Genomic DNA, 20,110 nt, shown 5'->3' on the forward strand with positions numbered 1-20,110 from the left:
CGTGTACGACACGGGACGCGCGCGCAGGTGTATAGCGTGTACGTCACAGGACGCGCGCGCAGGTGTATAGCGTGTACGACACAGGACGCGCGCACAGGTGTATAGCGTGTACGTCACAGGACGCGCGCACAGGTGTATAGCGTGTACGTCACAGGACGCGCGCACAGGTGTATAGCGTGTGCGACACAGGACGCGCGCACAGGTGTATAGCGTGTACGTCACAGGACGCGCGCACAGGTTTTTTGCGTGTACGTCACAGGACGCGCGCACAGGTGTATAGCGTGTACGACACAGGACGCGCGCACAGGTGTATAGCGTGTACGACACAGGACGCGCGCACAGGTGTATAGCGTGTACGTCACAGGACGCGCGCACAGGTGTATAGCGTGTACGACACAGGACGCGCGCACAGGTGTATAGCGTGTACGACACAGGACGCGTGCGCAGGTGTATAGCGTGTACGTCACAGGACGCGCGCACAGGTGTATAGCGTGTGCGACACAGGACGCGCGCACAGGTGTATAGCGTGTACGTCACAGGACGCGCGCACAGGTTTTTTGCGTGTACGTCACAGGACGCGCGCACAGGAGTATAGCGTGTACGACACAGGACGCGCGCACAGGTGTATAGCGTGTACGACACAGGACGCGCGCACAGGTGTATAGCGTGTACGTCACAGGACGCGCGCACAGGTGTATAGCGTGTACGACACAGGACGCGCGCACAGGTGTATAGCGTGTACGACACAGGACGCGTGCGCAGGTGTATAGCGTGTACGACACAGGACGTGTGCACAGTATTGTAGTCCCTACAGGAGAATGTCAGAGCAATGGTGGTCATTGTTGGTTCCTCCTGGGCGTGGCCTGTCTGCTCTACTTGTGATGTCATCAGTGACCACCAGGACAGCACCCCCTCCACCACCCTGGCCTGATATAACCTGTCAGTCATCCTTGTAGGATCTACACCCTGAAATTTCGGCCTCCTCAGGATTGTGAGAACCAGGATCCGGCTTATTATAAAGGGTGTGAGGTCACTGATGACATCACTAGCAGAAGAGACAAGCCACGCCCAGGAGGAACCAAGAATGGGGCAGCTCGCCATTGTTCAGTCTGTGACGTGTGTTATCCTGCAGGAGGCGCCCTATGAAGGGTGTAAAGGAATCGGGAAGAGCCAAATGTTTCCGTGGAGACGGAATGGCCGCACATACAAGATAGAGATACAGATTTTTAGAATGTGCACCCAGCAGAAGATGGCCGGGGCCGACCTCAGGGGTAATGAACTGCAGCCATGTTTTATATTCCCCGAGCTCAGACCTGAAGGGATTGATGTCCAGGAGGCTGCACTGCAGGGGCTGAGGTGTGAGGCACAGGAAGCCTCAGGCAGGGGATCTCAGACTCAGGAAATATGGCGGCCGCTGCTTGGAGACAATTCCTCGTCTCGTTGCTATGACAGTTGTTCCCTCTACTCATCACTGTGCTGACTATAGAGCGCCTGCGGGTCACGTGACGCTCAGGACAGGCGCTGATTGGCCGCCGCTTCACATGTGCTGCCCTTGGATGTCAGAGCCGCCGGGATGTTGAGGACGTGCAGCCGCCTCCTGAGCCGCGGGTCACCGACCGTCACCCAGATCCGGGTGAGTGCCCGTCAGCCCCTGCAGTGACCTGAGTGCGCCCACCGCACCGCCCTGAGCCCCCGGCCCGCCATACTGTGTCTCGTGAGGAAGCCAGGGCAGCCAATCAGCAGCCAGCTTCTAGGTGTATGTCAGCGGTGTGTGAGAATGAAAGCCGTCATGTGATTGGTTGCCATGGGTAACATCTCCTTATATGGGTTGTCTACTATATGTAAGAAGCGGCCATGTCACACACAGGGGGTGCAATGAGCCCGGGGCCCTCGAGGGCCCACTATTAGGAGAGCAGTGCATTATAGCTGGGGCAGTGGCGGATCCAGGGTTTTCCCTGGGCAATTGACTTTGGCGGGGCCCTACTTACCGGGGAGTCTCGCCCTTCTAACCTGTACTTCCCAACAGACTAGAAAGAGGGAATAAAACGTGCAGCAAATTAGACCCCGCCCACTTTTATGGTGACTCCGCCCATTCCCATCAATTTTTCATGTGATTCCACACAGTATAATCCTCCTACAGTCACCCGTAAATTATATGTCCCCCCTCCATCTCTCCCCCAGTTTCATATACACCCTTCATCTACCCCTAGTTTCATGTCCCCCCCCTCTATCTCTGTCCCCAGTTTCATGCCATTCTCCCCCTTTATCTGCCCACAGTTTCATGTCCCCCCTTCATCTGCCCCAGTGTCAGGCCGTTCTCCCCCCCCCCCCTTCATTTGCCCCAGTGTCATGCCGTTCTCTCCCCCTTCATTTGCCCCAGTGCCATGCCGTTCTCCCCCCTTCATCTGCCCCAGTGTCATGCCGTTCTACCCCCCCTTCATCTGCCCCAGTGTCATGCCGTTCTGCCCCCTTCATTTGCCCCAGTGTCATGCTGTTCTCCCCCCTTCATCTGCCCCAGTGTCATGCCGTTCTCCCCCCTTCATCTGCCCCAGTGTCATGCCGTTCTCCCCCCTTCATCTGCCCCAGTGTCATGCCGTTCTTCCCCCTTCATCTGCCCCAGTGTCATGCCGTTCTCCCCCCTTCATCTGCCCCAGTGTCATACTGTTCTCACACACACTCGCCTTCCCTCGTTCCCCCGCAGCTCTCTCCCTCATACACATATTGTAGCCGCGATGTGACGTCATCACATCGCGGCTACAAATGCCGGAGCTCAGCGTTAAAGCAGGAGCTGAGCTGTGACAGCTCCTGCTTTAAACGCCTATGTGTTCAGCTCATCGGCGTCCGTAGGAAGTCAGGACATGCAGACCGGGATCATTTTGTTAGGCCTGGGCGGTTGCCCGGCTCGCCCGGCCCTGCATCCGCCCCTGAGCTGGGGGCCCGGGGCTTCGTGTTACTCTGGTCACAGTGCAGAAGCCACCATACCCATAGGTAGTCCAGTATCACAGTAGGTCACACCGCTGGGCTCCTCCCCCTGATGGGCCAGCTGGCTGAAGGCTCCTCCCCCTGACACCTGTTCTCTCCTCCCACAGCCTCATGCCCCTCCCCTGACACCTGCTCTCTCCTCCCACAGCCTCATGCCCCTCCCCTGACACCTGCTCTCTCCTCCCACAGCCTCATGCCCCTCCCCTGACACCTGCTCTCTCCTCCCACAGCCCCATGCCCCTCCCCTGATACCTGTTCTCTCCTCCCACAGCCTCATGCCCCTCCCCTGATACCTGTTATCTCATGCCCCTCCCCTGACACCTGTTCTCTCCTCCCACAGCCCCATGCCCCTCCCCTGACACCTGTTCTCTCCTCCCACAGCCCCATGCCCCTCCCCTGACACCTGTTATCTCCTCCCACAGCCTCATGCCCCTCCCCTGATGCCTGTTATCTCCTCCCACAGCCTCATGCCCCTCCCCTGAGGCCTGTTCTCTCCTCCCACAGCCTCATGCCCCTCCCCTGAGGCCTATTCTCTCCTCCCACAGCCTCATGCCCCTCCCCTGATGCCTGTTATCTCCTCCCACAGCCTCATGCCCCTCCCCTGAGGCCTGTTCTCTCCTCCCACAGCCTCATGCCCCTCCCCTGAGGCCTGTTCTCTCCTCCCACAGCCTCATGCCCCTCCCCTGAGGCCTATTCTCTCCTCCCACAGCCTCATGCCCCTCCCCTGAGGCCTGTTCTCTCCTCCCACAGCCTCATGCCCCTCCCCTGACACCTGCTCTCTCCTCCCACAGCCTCATGCCCCTCCCCTGACACCTGCTCTCTCTTCCCACAGCCCCATGCCCCTCCCCTGATACCTGTTCTCTCCTCCCACAGCCTCATGCCCCTCCCCTGATACCTGTTATCTCATGCCCCTCCCCTGATACCTGTTATCTCATGCCCCTCCCCTGACACCTGTTCTCTCCTCCCACAGCCCCATGCCCCTCCCCTGATACCTGTTCTCTCCTCCCACAGCCTCATGCCCCTCCCCTGATACCTGTTATCTCATGCCCCTCCCCTGACACCTGTTCTCTCCTCCCACAGCCCCATGCCCCTCCCCTGACACCTGTTCTCTCCTCCCACAGCCCCATGCCCCTCCCCTGACACCTGTTCTCTCCTCCCACAGCCTCATGCCCCTCCCCTGACACCTGTTATCTCCTCCCACAGCCTCATGCCCCTCCCCTGATGCCTGTTATCTCCTCCCACAGCCTCATGCCCCTCCCCTGAGGCCTGTTCTCTCCTCCCACAGCCTCATGCCCCTCCCCTGAGGCCTATTCTCTCCTCCCACAGCCTCATGCCCCTCCCCTGAGGCCTGTTCTCTCCTCCCACAGCCTCATGCCCCTCCCCTGAGGCCTGTTCTCTCCTCCCACAGCCTCATGCCCCTCCCCTGACACCTGCTCTCTCCTCCCACAGCCTCATGCCCCTCCCCTGACACCTGCTCTCTCTTCCCACAGCCCCATGCCCCTCCCCTGATACCTGTTCTCTCCTCCCACAGCCTCATGCCCCTCCCCTGATACCTGTTATCTCATGCCCCTCCCCTGACACCTGTTCTCTCCTCCCACAGCCCCATGCCCCTCCCCTGACACCTGTTCTCTCCTCCCACAGCCTCATGCCCCTCCCCTGAGGCCTGTTCTCTCCTCCCACAGCCTCATGCCCCTCCCCTGAGGCCTGTTCTCTCCTCCCACAGCCTCATGCCCCTCCCCTGAGACCTGCTCTCTCCTCCCACAGCCTCATGCCCCTCCCCTGACACCTGCTCTCTCCTCCCACAGCCTCATGCCCCTCCCCTGACACCTGCTCTCTCCTCCCACAGCCCCATGCCCCTCCCCTGACACCTGTTCTCTCCTCCCACAGCCTCATACCCCTCCCCTGACACCTGTTCTCTCCTCCCACAGCCTCATGCCCCTCCCCGATACCTGTTATCTCCTCCCACAGCCTCATACCCCTCCCCTGACACCTGTTCTCTCCTCCCACAGCCTCATGCCCCTCCCCTGACGCCTGTTCTCTCCTCCCACAGCCTCATGCCCCTCCCCTGAGGCCTGCTCTCTCCTCCCACAGCCTCATGCCCCTCCCCTGACGCCTGCTCTCTCCTCCCACAGCCTCATGCCCCTCCCCGATACCTGTTATCTCATGCCCCTCCCCTGACACCTGTTCTCTCCTCCCACAGCCCCATGCCCCTCCCCTGACACCTGCTCTCTCCTCCCACAGCCCCATGCCCCTCCCCTGACACCTGTTATCTCCTCCCACAGCCTCATGCCCCTCCCCTGAGGCCTGTTCTCTCCTCCCACAGCCTCATGCCCCTCCCCTGACGCCTGCTCTCTCCTCCCACAGCCTCATGCCCCTCCCCTGACGCCTGTTCTCTCCTCCCACAGCCTCATGCCCCTCCCCTGATACCTGTTATCTCATGCCCCTCCCCTGACACCTGTTCTCTCCTCCCACAGCCCCATGCCCCTCCCCTGACACCTGTTATCTCCTCCCACAGCCCCATGCCCCTCCCCTGACACCTGTTATCTCCTCCCACAGCCTCATGCCCCTCCCCTGAGGCCTGTTCTCTCCTCCCACAGCCTCATGCCCCTCCCCTGACGCCTGCTCTCTCCTCCCACAGCCTCATGCCCCTCCCCTGATACCTGTTATCTCATGCCCCTCCCCTGACGCCTGCTCTCTCCTCCCACAGCCTCATGCCCCTCCCCTGAGGCCTGTTCTCTCCTCCCACAGCCCCATGCCCCTCCCCTGACGCCTGTTGTCTCCTCCCACAGCCTCATACCCCTCCCCTGACGCCTGTTGTCTCCTCCCACAGTCTCAAACCCCTCCCCTGATGCCTGTTGTCTCCTCCCACAGCCCCATGTCCCTCCCCTGACACCTGTTGTCTCCTCCCACAGCCCCATGTCCCTCCCCTGACACCTGTTGTCTCCTCCCACAGCCTCCTCTCCTGTTGCCCAGTTAGCCCTATATAATTACCCCCCTGGCCCCTCCCCACATTTGACCTGATATTTTGGGGTTGTTTCAGGGCACGGTGGTTGTGGAGCGCTGGTGGAATGTGCCACTCGCCAAGGAGGGGAAGGAGCCGTACCTCCACCCCCGCAAACACCGAATCTACCGGGTCCTGGAGGACACCAAGCATGGCACGAAGGAGAAGATGGAGCTGATCCTCACACAGAACGTGCACCGTAAGGCCGGGCTCCTGGGGCTCCGCTCTATGTAGGGCCACAGGCAGCCGCCATTATCTTCTGTCTCTTCCAGAGCTGGGCAGCCGCGGAGACACGGTGCTGGTGGACAAGAGAATGGGGCGGAACAAACTGCTGGCCCAAGGAATGGCGGTCTACGCCTCCCCCGAAAATAAAATGATGTTCGAGGAGGAGAGGAGGGTAAGGACTGGGAATGGGGAGGGGGAGGGGAGGCTAAGGACTGAGAATGTGGAGGAGGAGAGGAGGGTAAGGACTGGGAATAAGATGGGGACATGAGGGGAGGCTAAGGACTGAGAATGTGGAGGGGGAGGGGAGGCTAAGGACTGAGAATGTGGAGGGGGAGGGGAGGCTAAGGACTGGGAATAAGATGGGGGCATGAGGGGAGGCTAAGGACTTAGAATGTGGAGGGGGAGGGGAGGCTAAGGACTGAGAATGTGGAGGGGGAGGGGAGGCTAAGGACTGGGAATAAGATGGGGGCATGAGGGGAGGCTAAGGACTGAGAATGGGGAGGGGAGGCTAAGGACTGGGAACAAGATGGGGGCATGAGGGGAGGCTAAGGACTGAGAATGTGGAGGGGGAGAGGAGGGTAAGGACTGGGAATGTGGAGGGGGAGGGGAGGCTAAGGACTGTGGAGGGGGAGGGGAGGCTAAGGACTGGGAATAAGATGGGGGCATGAGGGGAGGCTAAGGACTGAGAATGGGGAGGGGAGGCTAAGGACTGGGAATAAGATGGGGGCATGAGGGGAGGCTAAGGACTGAGAATGGGGAGGGGAGGCTAAGGACTGGGAACAAGATGGGGGCATGAGGGGAGGCTAAGGACTGAGAATGTGGAGGGGGAGAGGAGGGTAAGGACTGGGAATGTGGAGGGGGAGGGGAGGCTAAGGACTGTGGAGGGGGAGGGGAGGCTAAGGACTGGGAATAAGATGGGGGCATGAGGGGAGGCTAAGGACTGAGAATGGGGAGGAGGAGGGGAGGCTAAGGACTGAGAATGTGGAGGGGGAGGGGAGGCTAAGGACTGTGGAGGGGGAGGGGAGGCTAAGGACTGGGAATAAGATGGGGGCATGAGGGGAGGCTAAGGACTGAGAATGTGGAGGGGGAGGGGAGGCTAAGGACTGAGAATGTGGAGGGGGAGGGGAGGCTAAGGACTGGGAATAAGATGGGGGCATGAGGGGAGGCTAAGGACTTAGAATGTGGAGGGGGAGGGGAGGCTAAGGACTGAGAATGTGGAGGGGGAGGGGAGGCTAAGGACTGGGAATAAGATGGGGGCATGAGGGGAGGCTAAGGACTGAGAATGTGGAGGGGGAGAGGAGGGTAAGGACTGGGAATGTGGAGGGGGAGGGGAGGCTAAGGACTGGGAATAAGATGGGGGCATGAGGGGAGGCTAAGGACTGAGAATGTGGAGGGGGAGGGGAGGCTAAGGACTGAGAATGTGGAGGGGGAGGGGAGGCTAAGGACTGGGAATAAGATGGGGGCATGAGGGGAGGGGAGGCTAAGGACTGGGAATAAGATGGGGGCATGAGGGGAGGCTAAGGACTTAGAATGTGGAGGGGGAGGGGAGGCTAAGGACTGAGAATGTGGAGGGGGAGGGGAGGCTAAGGACTGGGAATAAGATGGGGGCATAAGGGGAGGCTAAGGACTGAGAATGTGGAGGGGGAGGGGAGGCTAAGGACTGAGAATGTGGAGGGGGAGGCTAAGGACTGGGAATTTGGAGGGGAAGGAGGCTAAGGACTGGGCATGTGGAGGGGAGGCTAAGGACTGGGAATATGTAGGGAGAGAAGGTTGGGGTGGGTAGGTGGGGTGATTGTGGGGGCGGGGCCAGGTGAGGTCAGGGGGCGGCTGCTTTACTGATGCTTTTATCTCTTCATTCTAGTTGCAGCAGTCGGGTGAGCTTGGAGGCAGAAAACAGACCTGGACGGGCGAGATGGTGAGACTATCCCGAAATCTGTGCTCCACCCACTGATGTGTGCTGTACATAGAGCCCCTCCCTGTGCTCCACCCACTGTGTGCTGTACATAGAGCCCCGCCCTGCGCTCCACCCACTGATGTGTGCTGTACATAGAGCCCCGCCCTGCGCTCCACCCACTGATGTGTGCTGTACATAGTGCCCCGCCCTGTGCTCCACCCACTGATGTGTGCTGTACATAGAGCCCCGCCCTGCGCTCCACCCACTGATGTGTGCTGTACATAGAGCCCCGCCCTGTGCTCCACCCACTGATGTGTGCTGTACATAGTGCCCCGCCCTGTGCTCCACCCACTGATGTGTGCTGTACATAGTGCCCCGCCCTGTGCTCCACCCACTGATGTGTGCTGTACATAGAGCCCCGCCCTGCGCTCCACCCACTGATGTGTGCTGTACATAGAGCCCCGCCCTGCGCTCCACCCACTGATGTGTGCTGTACATAGAGCCCCGCCCTGCGCTCCACCCACTGATGTGTGCTGTACATAGAGCCCCGCCCTGTGCTCCACCCACTGATGTGTGCTGTACATAGAGCCCCGCCCTGCGCTCCACCCACTGATGTGTGCTGTACATAGTGCCCCGCCCTGCGCTCCACCCACTGATGTGTGCTGTACATAGTGCCCCGCCCTGTGCTCCACCCACTGATGTGTGCTGTACATAGAGCCCCGCCCTGCGCTCCACCCACTGATGTGTGCTGTACATAGAGCCCCGCCCTGCGCTCCACCCACTGATGTGTGCTGTATATAGAGCCCCGCCCTGCGCTCCACCCACTGATGTGTGCTGTATATAGAGCCCCGCCCTGCGCTCCACCCACTGATGTGTGCTGTATATAGAGCCCCGCCCTGTGCTCCACCCACTGATGTGTGCTGTATATAGAGCCCCTCCCTGTGCCCCACCCACTGATGTGTGCTGTATATAGAGCCCCGCCCTGCGCTCCACCCACTGATGTGTGCTGTATATAGAGCCCCGCCCTGTGCTCCACCCACTGATGTGTGCTATACATAGAGCCCCGCCCTGTGCTCCACCCACTGATGTGTGCTATACATAGAGCCCCGCCCTGTGCTCCACCCACTGATGTGTGCTGTACATAGCGCCCCGCCCTGTGCCCCACCCACTGATGTGTGCTGTACATAGCGCCCCGCCCTGTGCTCCACCCACTGATGTGTGCTGTACATAGAGCCCCGCCCTGCGCTCCACCCACTGATGTGTGCTGTACATAGAGCCCCGCCCTGCGCTCCACCCACTGATGTGTGCTGTACATAGAGCCCCGCCCTGTGCTCCACCCACTGATGTGTGCTGTACATAGAGCCCCTCCCTGTGCTCCACCCACTGATGTGTGCTGTATATAGAGCCCCTCCCTGTGCTCCACCCACTAATGTGTGCTGTATATAGAGCCCCGCCCTGTGCCCCACCCACTGATGTGTGCTGTTCATAGCGCCCCGCCCTGTGCTCCACCCACTGATGTGTGCTGTACATAGAGCCCCGCCCTGTGCTCCACCCACTGATGTGTGCTGTACATAGAGCCCCGCCCTGTGCTCCACCCACTGATGTGTGCTGTACATAGAGCCCCGCCCTGTGCTCCACCCACTGATGTGTGCTGTACATAGCGCCCCGCCCTGTGCTCCACCCACTGATGTGTGCTGTACATAGAGCCCCGCCCTGTGCTCCACCCACTGATGTGTGCTGTACATAGAGCCCCGCCCTGTGCTCCACCCACTGTGTGCTGTACATAGAGCCCCTCCCTGTGCTCCACCCACTGATGTGTGCTGTATATAGAGCCCCGCCCTGCGCTCCACCCACTGATGTGTGCTGTACATAGAGCCCCGCCCTGTGCTCCACCCACTGATGTGTGATAGAGCCCCGCCCTGTGCTCCACCCACTGATGTGTGCTGTACATAGAGCCCCGCCCTGTGCTCCACCCACTGATGTGTGCTGTACATAGAGCCCCGCCCTGCGCTCCACCCACTGATGTGTGCTGTACATAGCGCCCCGCCCTGTGCTCCACCCACTGATGTGTGCTGTACATAGAGCCCCGCTCTGCGCTCCACCCACTGATGTGTGCTGTACATAGAGCCCCTCCCTGTGCTCCACCCACTGATGTGTGCTATACATAGAGCCCCGCTCTGCGCTCCACCCACTGATGTGTGCTGTACATAGAGCCCTGCCCTGTGCTCCACCCACTGATGTGTGCTGTACATAGCGCCCCGCCCTGCGCTCCACCCACTGATGTGTGATAGAGCCCCGCCCTGTGCTCCACCCACTGATGTGTGCTGTACATAGAGTCCCGCCCTGTGCTCCACCCACTGATGTGTGCTGTATATAGAGCCCCGCCCTGTGCTCCACCCACTGATGTGTGCTGTATATAGAGCCCCGCCCTGTGCTCCACCCACTGATGTGTGCTGTATATAGAGCCCCGCCCTGTGCTCCACCCACTGATGTGTGCTGTATATAGAGCCCCGCCCTGCGCTCCACCCACTGATGTGTGCTGTACATAGAGCCCCGCCCTGCGCTCCACCCACTGATGTGTGCTGTACATAGTGCCCCGCCCTGCGCTCCACCCACTGATGTGTGCTGTACATAGTGCCCCGCCCTGTGCTCCACCCACTGATGTGTGCTGTACATAGAGCCCCGCCCTGCGCTCCACCCACTGATGTGTGCTGTACATAGAGCCCCGCCCTGCGCTCCACCCACTGATGTGTGCTGTATATAGAGCCCCGCCCTGCGCTCCACCCACTGATGTGTGCTGTATATAGAGCCCCGCCCTGTGCTCCACCCACTGATGTGTGCTGTACATAGCGCCCCGCCCTGTGCCCCACCCACTGATGTGTGCTGTACATAGCGCCCCGCCCTGTGCTCCACCCACTGATGTGTGCTGTACATAGAGCCCCGCCCTGCGCTCCACCCACTGATGTGTGCTGTACATAGAGCCCCTCCCTGTGCTCCACCCACTGATGTGTGCTGTATATAGAGCCCCTCCCTGTGCTCCACCCACTAATGTGTGCTGTATATAGAGCCCCGCCCTGTGCCCCACCCACTGATGTGTGCTGTACATAGAGCCCCGCTCTGCGCTCCACCCACTGATGTGTGCTGTACATAGTGCCCCGCCCTGTGCTCCACCCACTGATGTGTGCTGTACATAGAGCCCCGCCCTGTGCTCCACCCACTGATGTGTGCTGTACATAGAGCCCCGCCCTGTGCTCCACCCACTGATGTGTGCTGTACATAGAGCCCCGCCCTGTGCTCCACCCACTGATGTGTGCTGTACATAGCGCCCCGCCCTGTGCTCCACCCACTGATGTGTGCTGTACATAGAGCCCCGCCCTGTGCTCCACCCACTGATGTGTGCTGTACATAGAGCCCCGCCCTGTGCTCCACCCACTGTGTGCTGTACATAGAGCCCCGCCCTGCGCTCCACCCACTGATGTGTGCTGTACATAGAGCCCCGCCCTGTGCTCCACCCACTGATGTGTGATAGAGCCCCGCCCTGTGCTCCACCCACTGATGTGTGCTGTACATAGAGCCCCGCCCTGTGCTCCACCCACTGATGTGTGCTGTACATAGAGCCCCGCTCTGCGCTCCACCCACTGATGTGTGCTGTACATAGAGCCCTGCCCTGTGCTCCACCCACTGATGTGTGCTGTACATAGCGCCCCGCCCTGCGCTCCACCCACTGATGTGTGCTGTACATAGAGTCCCGCCCTGTGCTCCACCCACTGATGTGTGCTGTATATAGAGCCCCGCCCTGTGCTCCACCCACTGATGTGTGCTGTATATAGAGCCCCGCCCTGTGCTCCACCCACTGATGTGTGCTGTATATAGAGCCCCGCCCTGCGCTCCACCCACTGATGTGTGCTGTATATAGAGCCCCGCCCTGCGCTCCACCCACTGATGTGTGCTGTATGTAGAGCCCCCCCCTGCGCTCCACCCACTGATGTGTGCTGTACATAGAGCCCCGCTCTGCGCTCCACCCACTGATGTGTGCTGTACGTAGAGCCCCGCCCTGTGATCCACCCACTGATGTGTGCTGTACATAGAGCCCCGCCCTGCGCTCCACCCACTGATGTGTGCTGTACATAGAGCCCCGCCCTGCGCTCCACCCACTGATGTGTGCTGTACATAGAGCCCCGCTCTGCGCTCCACCCACTGATGTGTGCTGTACATAGAGCCCCTCCCTGCGCTCCACCCACTGATGTGTGCTGTACATAGAGCCCCGCCCTGCGCTCCACCCACTGATGTGTGCTGTACATAGAGCCCCGCCCTGTGCTCCACCCACTGATGTGTGCTGTATATAGAGCCCCGCCCTGCGCTCCACCCACTGATGTGTGCTGTACATAGAGCCCCGCCCTGTGCTCCACCCACTGATGTGTGCTGTACATAGAGCCCCGCCCTGTGCTCCACCCACTGATGTGTGCTGTATATAGAGCCCCTCCCTGCGCTCCACCCACTGATGTGTGCTGTACATAGAGCCCCGCCCTGTGCTCCACCCACTGATGTGTGCTGTACATAGAGCCCCGCCCTGCGCTCCACCCACTGATGTGTGCTGTACATAGAGCCCCTCCCTGTGCTCCACCCACTGATGTGTGCTGTATATAGAGCCCCTCCCTGTGCTCCACCCACTAATGTGTGCTGTATATAGAGCCCCGCCCTGCGCCCCACCCACTGATGTGTGCTGTACATAGAGCCCCGCTCTGCGCTCCACCCACTGATGTGTGCTGTACATAGTGCCCCGCCCTGTGCTCCACCCACTGATGTGTGCTGTACATAGAGCCCCGCCCTGTGCTCCACCCACTGATGTGTGCTGTACATAGAGCCCCGCCCTGTGCTCCACCCACTGATGTGTGCTGTACATAGAGCCCCGCCCTGTGCTCCACCCACTGATGTGTGCTGTACATAGCGCCCCGCCCTGTGCTCCACCCACTGATGTGTGCTGTACATAGAGCCCCGCCCTGTGCTCCACCCACTGATGTGTGCTGTACATAGAGCCCCGCCCTGTGCTCCACCCACTGTGTGCTGTACATAGAGCCCCTCCCTGCGCTCCACCCACTGATGTGTGCTGTATATAGAGCCCCGCCCTGCGCTCCACCCACTGATGTGTGCTGTACATAGAGCCCCGCCCTGTGCTCCACCCACTGATGTGTGATAGAGCCCCGCCCTGTGCTCCACCCACTGATGTGTGCTGTACATAGAGCCCCGCCCTGTGCTCCACCCACTGATGTGTGCTGTACATAGAGCCCCGCCCTGCGCTCCACCCACTGATGTGTGCTGTACATAGCGCCCCGCCCTGTGCTCCACCCACTGATGTGTGCTGTACATAGAGCCCCGCTCTGCGCTCCACCCACTGATGTGTGCTGTACATAGAGCCCCTCCCTGTGCTCCACCCACTGATGTGTGCTGTACATAGAGCCCTGCCCTGTGCTCCACCCACTGATGTGTGCTGTACATAGCGCCCCGCCCTGCGCTCCACCCACTGATGTGTGATAGAGCCCCGCCCTGTGCTCCACCCACTGATGTGTGCTGTACATAGAGTCCCGCCCTGTGCTCCACCCACTGATGTGTGCTGTATATAGAGCCCCGCCCTGTGCTCCACCCACTGATGTGTGCTGTATATAGAGCCCCGCCCTGTGCTCCACCCACTGATGTGTGCTGTATATAGAGCCCCGCCCTGCGCTCCACCCACTGATGTGTGCTGTATATAGAGCCCCGCCCTGCGCTCCACCCACTGATGTGTGCTGTATGTAGAGCCCCCCCCTGCGCTCCACCCACTGATGTGTGCTGTACATAGAGCCCCGCTCTGCGCTCCACCCACTGATGTGTGCTGTACGTAGAGCCCCGCCCTGTGCTCCACCCACTGATGTGTGCTGTATATAGAGCCCCGCCCTGCGCTCCACCCACTGATGTGTGCTGTACATAGAGCCCCGCCCTGTGCTCCACCCACTGATGTGTGATAGAGCCCCGCCCTGTGCTCCACCCACTGATGTGTGCTGTACATAGAGCCCCGCCCTGCGCTCCACCCACTGATGTGTGCTGTACATAGCGCCCCGCCCTGTGCTCCACCCACTGATGTGTGCTGTACATAGAGCCCCGCTCTGCGCTCCACCCACTGATGTGTGCTGTACATAGAGCCCCTCCCTGTGCTCCACCCACTGATGTGTGCTATACATAGAGCCCCGCTCTGCGCTCCACCCACTGATGTGTGCTGTACATAGAGCCCTGCCCTGTGCTCCACCCACTGATGTGTGCTGTACATAGCGCCCCGCCCTGCGCTCCACCCACTGATGTGTGATAGAGCCCCGCCCTGTGCTCCACCCACTGATGTGTGCTGTACATAGAGTCCCGCCCTGTGCTCCACCCACTGATGTGTGCTGTATATAGAGCCCCGCCCTGTGCTCCACCCACTGATGTGTGCTGTATATAGAGCCCCGCCCTGTGCTCCACCCACTGATGTGTGCTGTATATAGAGCCCCGCCCTGTGCTCCACCCACTGATGTGTGCTGTATATAGAGCCCCGCCCTGCGCTCCACCCACTGATGTGTGCTGTATATAGAGCCCCGCCCTGCGCTCCACCCACTGATGTGTGCTGTACATAGAGCCCCGCCCTGCGCTCCACCCACTGATGTGTGCTGTACATAGTGCCCCGCCCTGCGCTCCACCCACTGATGTGTGCTGTACATAGTGCCCCGCCCTGTGCTCCACCCACTGATGTGTGCTGTACATAGAGCCCCGCCCTGCGCTCCACCCACTGATGTGTGCTGTATATAGAGCCCCGCCCTGCGCTCCACCCACTGATGTGTGCTGTATATAGAGCCCCGCCCTGTGCTCCACCCACTGATGTGTGCTGTACATAGCGCCCCGCCCTGTGCCCCACCCACTGATGTGTGCTGTACATAGCGCCCCGCCCTGTGCTCCACCCACTGATGTGTGCTGTACATAGAGCCCCGCCCTGCGCTCCACCCACTGATGTGTGCTGTACATAGAGCCCCTCCCTGTGCTCCACCCACTGATGTGTGCTGTATATAGAGCCCCTCCCTGTGCTCCACCCACTAATGTGTGCTGTATATAGAGCCCCGCCCTGCGCCCCACCCACTGATGTGTGCTGTACATAGAGCCCCGCTCTGCGCTCCACCCACTGATGTGTGCTGTACATAGTGCCCCGCCCTGTGCTCCACCCACTGATGTGTGCTGTACATAGAGCCCCGCCCTGTGCTCCACCCACTGATGTGTGCTGTACATAGAGCCCCGCCCTGTGCTCCACCCACTGATGTGTGCTGTACATAGAGCCCCGCCCTGTGCTCCACCCACTGATGTGTGCTGTACATAGCGCCCCGCCCTGTGCTCCACCCACTGATGTGTGCTGTACATAGAGCCCCGCCCTGTGCTCCACCCACTGATGTGTGCTGTACATAGAGCCCCGCCCTGTGCTCCACCCACTGTGTGCTGTACATAGAGCCCCTCCCTGCGCTCCACCCACTGATGTGTGCTGTATATAGAGCCCCGCCCTGCGCTCCACCCACTGATGTGTGCTGTACATAGAGCCCCGCCCTGTGCTCCACCCACTGATGTGTGATAGAGCCCCGCCCTGTGCTCCACCCACTGATGTGTGCTGTACATAGAGCCCCGCCCTGTGCTCCACCCACTGATGTGTGCTGTACATAGAGCCCCGCCCTGCGCTCCACCCACTGATGTGTGCTGTACATAGCGCCCCGCCCTGTGCTCCACCCACTGATGTGTGCTGTACATAGAGCCCCGCTCTGCGCTCCACCCACTGATGTGTGCTGTACATAGAGCCCCGCCCTGTGCTCCACCCACTGATGTGTGCTGTACATAGAGCCCCTCCCTGTGCTCCACCCACTGATGTGTGCTGTACATAGAGCCCTGCCCTGTGCTCCACCCACTGATGTGTGCTGTACATAGCGCCCCGCCCTGCGCTCCACCCACTGATGTGTGATAGAGCCCCGCCCTGTGCTCCACCCACTGATGTGTGCTGTACATAGAGTCCCGCCCTGTGCTCCACCCACTGATGTGTGCTGTATATAGAGCCCCGCCCTGTGCTCCACCCACTGATGTGTGCTGTATATAGAGCCCCGCCCTGTGCTCCACCCACTGATGTGTGCTGTATATAGAGCCCCGCCCTGCGCTCCACCCACTGATGTGTGCTGTATATAGAGCCCCGCCCTGCGCTCCACCCACTGATGTGTGCTGTATGTAGAGCCCCCCCCTGCGCTCCACCCACTGATGTGTGCTGTACATAGAGCCCCGCTCTGCGCTCCACCCACTGATGTGTGCTGTACGTAGAGCCCCGCCCTGTGATCCACCCACTGATGTGTGCTGTACATAGAGCCCCGCCCTGCGCTCCACCCACTGATGTGTGCTGTACATAGAGCCCCGCCCTGCGCTCCACCCACTGATGTGTGCTGTACATAGAGCCCCGCTCTGCGCTCCACCCACTGATGTGTGCTGTACATAGAGCCCCTCCCTGCGCTCCACCCACTGATGTGTGCTGTACATAGAGCCCCGCCCTGCGCTCCACCCACTGATGTGTGCTGTACATAGAGCCCCGCCCTGTGCTCCACCCACTGATGTGTGCTGTATATAGAGCCCCGCCCTGCGCTCCACCCACTGATGTGTGCTGTACATAGAGCCCCGCCCTGTGCTCCACCCACTGATGTGTGCTGTACATAGAGCCCTGCCCTGTGCTCCACCCACTGATGTGTGCTGTATATAGAGCCCCTCCCTGCGCTCCACCCACTGATGTGTGCTGTACATAGAGCCCCGCCCTGTGCTCCACCCACTGATGTGTGCTGTACATAGAGCCCCGCCCTGTGCTCCACCCACTGATGTGTGATAGAGCCCCGCCCTGCGCTCCACCCACTGATGTGTGCTGTACATAGAGCCCCGCCCTGCGCTCCACCCACTGATGTGTGCTGTACATATAGCCCCGCCCTGTGCTCTTTCCAGTATAAACACTACATTTCCCACAATGCCCCGCAGCAGAGAACGTGTGGTACATCCAGTAAACCAGCAGGGGGTGCTGGGACATGTGAGCCCCTCCCCCCGCGGCACACAGTGTGCACATACGGCCTCTCCTGTAAGGCGGATTAGCTGTAGGATTTACTGAAGATAGAAGAAGAAGCTGCTAATTGGGATGAGCCGTTCGTCATCCGCCATATTGTGCACGGGGGAGGGGGGGGAGCTCGGTCACTGATCACGATTTCTGATTTTTGCCTCCAGACAGTGAAATATCTGGAGAATTCCCGGCTGAAGGTGGAAATGAAGACGAGTATAAAATGGCAGCTGGACAAGGAGATTGTGGCGCGACATCTGCTGAAGAACGTAAGAGGAACCTCTTGTGTGGCGTCATGGCGGAGCGAGTACTAGACAATACAGCCGTCCGCCAGGTGCAAGTGGGTTGGGTCACTGCTCATGGTGGACATGTTCTGGGTGAGGTCTGAGGTGGCCATTGGGGTCCTGTGGATGGTGGACATGTCCTAAGTGAGGTCTGAGGTGGCCATTGGGGTCTGGTGGATGGTGGACATGTCCTAGGTGAGGTCTGAGGTAGACATTGGGGTCTGGTGGACATGTTCTGGGTGAGGTCTGAGGTGGCCATTGGGGTTCTGTGGATGGTGGACATGTCCTAGGTGAGGTCTGAGGTAGACATTGGGGTCTGGTGGACATGTTCTGGGTGAGGTCTGAGGTGGCCATTGGGGTTCTGTGGATGGTGGACATGTCCTAGGTGAGATCTGAGGTGGACATTGGGGTCCTGTGGATGGTGGACATGTTCTGGGTGAGGTCTGAGGTGGCCATTGGGGTCCTGTGGATGGTGGACATGTTCTGGGTGAGGTGGACATGCATGTGCAGTGTTTTGTGACCAGTGATGACCAGACGTCTCCTCTCTCCAGCTAGGGGTGGTGGCTCCTATAGAAGCTCTGAAGATCCCCGATGAGCCCATCACAAGGTTCGGCGAGTACTGGTGTGAAGTGACGGTGAGTTCCTACAATCGTGGCTGCCCACACAAGGGTCAGCCAATCACAAGTCACCCTGTTATCACATGACCTGTATCCTCAGGGACGTTCTCTCCACAATCAGTCACGTCTGCTCCATACTGACACCACTATAACATGGCCGCTGGATCCATCAGTTTGGGGACCTCATTGTTGTAGTTTCTATGCAGCGCCCCCACAGGAGGAGTGAGGCATTACACGCTGGGATGTCCATGGAGTGTGGAGACTAAGACGTTCTTTGTTCCTCCCGTCGTTGTGTTCGGGGGGCCGAGGGGACATCTTGGGGTTACGTTACCGTCTAATTTTTGGTTGTCCTCGCAGGTGAACGGCCTTGACACGGTGCGGGTGCCGATGGACGTCGCGCACTACATGAAACCGAAGACCAAACGGTACAAGCACTGGCTGTCCAAGCAAGCGCAGAACACTGCCTCACCGGCAGGGGGCGGAGTCGCTTCAGAATCACCGGCAGGGGGAGGAGTCACCTCAGAATCACCAGCAGAGGGCGACACAACCTCACAATCAGCCCCAGAAGGTGGCATTACCTCAGATTCACCAGCAGATGGCAGCACTCCCCCAAAGTCCACAACAAACTGAGCCCGCTCTGTGGCGTCTGCTGTGTCGTGGCGGTTTGCGCCATTTTTGGACTGGATACGTCGTCTCGTTTGTAATAAAAACAACCTCCATATTGGATGAAGCTGCGTGTTGTGTGTGCGGTCACGTGATGCGGCGGCGCTCTGGGATTGGGCGCAGGCAGGGGACATGTAGCAATGTTTGCGCGCAGCGGGGCGGCTTTTGCTCGGAGGTTCGGGATAAGTGTCGCACGTGAATTGTGCCCCTATAGAAGGCGGCGGTGGGGGAGGGGGCTCTTCCTGCTGCCACAACCTGACACCTGCCGGCTGCCATTCTCTCCATTGTCTGTGACACAATGTCGTGCGTCCCCCCCCCAGGCAGCAGATCCTCACGGGGGAGGGCAGAGCGCCGAACAGCCCCCTCCCCCCCAGCACACTGCTTAACGCCTTCACTGCCAGCCTGCAGCCGCCACTCATTACTGCTAGATGTGGGCAGGGAGGGGTTAATGAGCCAGTCTAGAGGAGTAATACTCTGCAGGATAGATCGCTATGTATCAGGAGGTAGAGGAGCGATGTTCTGCAGATATGTAGAGAGGACAGAGGTGTAATAATCTGCAGGGTATAACACAATGTGGATGTCAGAGATGAGCAATGCTCTGCAGATCTCGTGTGGGTATTATACTGTTATGACATCACAGACTCATCACGATGACATCATCAACACATCGGATGGCGGGGTGATATACAGAGATATTCTCACTGCAGAGCATCACTACCATGGAGGGGAATTTGCAGATCATTACACCAGTGACCTCTCTAGATCTGCAGCGCATTGCTACTCTCCCTCCTGACACTACATGGTGCTCTGCAGAGTATTACACCAGTGATGTCTCACGAGCTCTGCAGCACATTGCTCCTCTCTCGCCTGACACTACATAGTGCCCTGCAGAGTATTACACCAGTGATCTCTGTAGATCTGCAGCACATTGCTCCTCTCCCTCCTGACACTACATGGTGCTCTGCAGATTATTACACCAGTGACCGCTCTAGAGCTGCAGCACATTGCTCCTCTCCCTCCTGACACTACATAGTGCTCTGCAGAGTATTACACCAGTGATGTCTCACTAGATCTGCAGCACATTGCTCCTCTCCCTCCTGACACTACATGGTGCTCTGCAGATTATTACACCAGTGACCGCTCTAGAGCTGCAGCACATTGCTCCTCTCCCTCCTGACACTACATAGTGCTCTGCAGAGTATTACACCAGTGATGTCTCACTAGATCTGCAGCACATTGCTCCTCTCCCTCCTGACACTACATAGTGCTCTGCAGAGCATTACACCAGTGATGTCTCACTAGATCTGCAGCACATTGCTCCTCTCCCTC

At 59.5% G+C, this 20,110-nt stretch overlaps 1 protein-coding gene across 1 annotated transcript; it reads left to right on the forward strand.

Moving 5' to 3' along the window:
* The first annotated feature begins 1,525 nt into the window (after positions 1-1,525).
* On the forward strand, positions 1,526-18,842 carry MRPL9 (mitochondrial ribosomal protein L9). The gene is made up of 7 exons (XM_075261227.1): positions 1,526-1,633; positions 6,023-6,182; positions 6,256-6,380; positions 8,070-8,123; positions 17,385-17,486; positions 18,053-18,136; positions 18,476-18,842. Exons 1-7 carry the CDS (start codon positions 1,574-1,576, stop codon positions 18,746-18,748), a joined length of 858 nt encoding a protein of 285 aa, XP_075117328.1. The 5' UTR covers positions 1,526-1,573; the 3' UTR covers positions 18,749-18,842.
* The last annotated feature ends 1,268 nt before the right edge of the window (positions 18,843-20,110 follow it).

The sequence above is a fragment of the Leptodactylus fuscus genome (genome assembly GCF_031893055.1).
Source record: "Leptodactylus fuscus isolate aLepFus1 chromosome 7 unlocalized genomic scaffold, aLepFus1.hap2 SUPER_7_unloc_1, whole genome shotgun sequence".
Taxonomy (NCBI): domain Eukaryota; kingdom Metazoa; phylum Chordata; class Amphibia; order Anura; family Leptodactylidae; genus Leptodactylus; species Leptodactylus fuscus.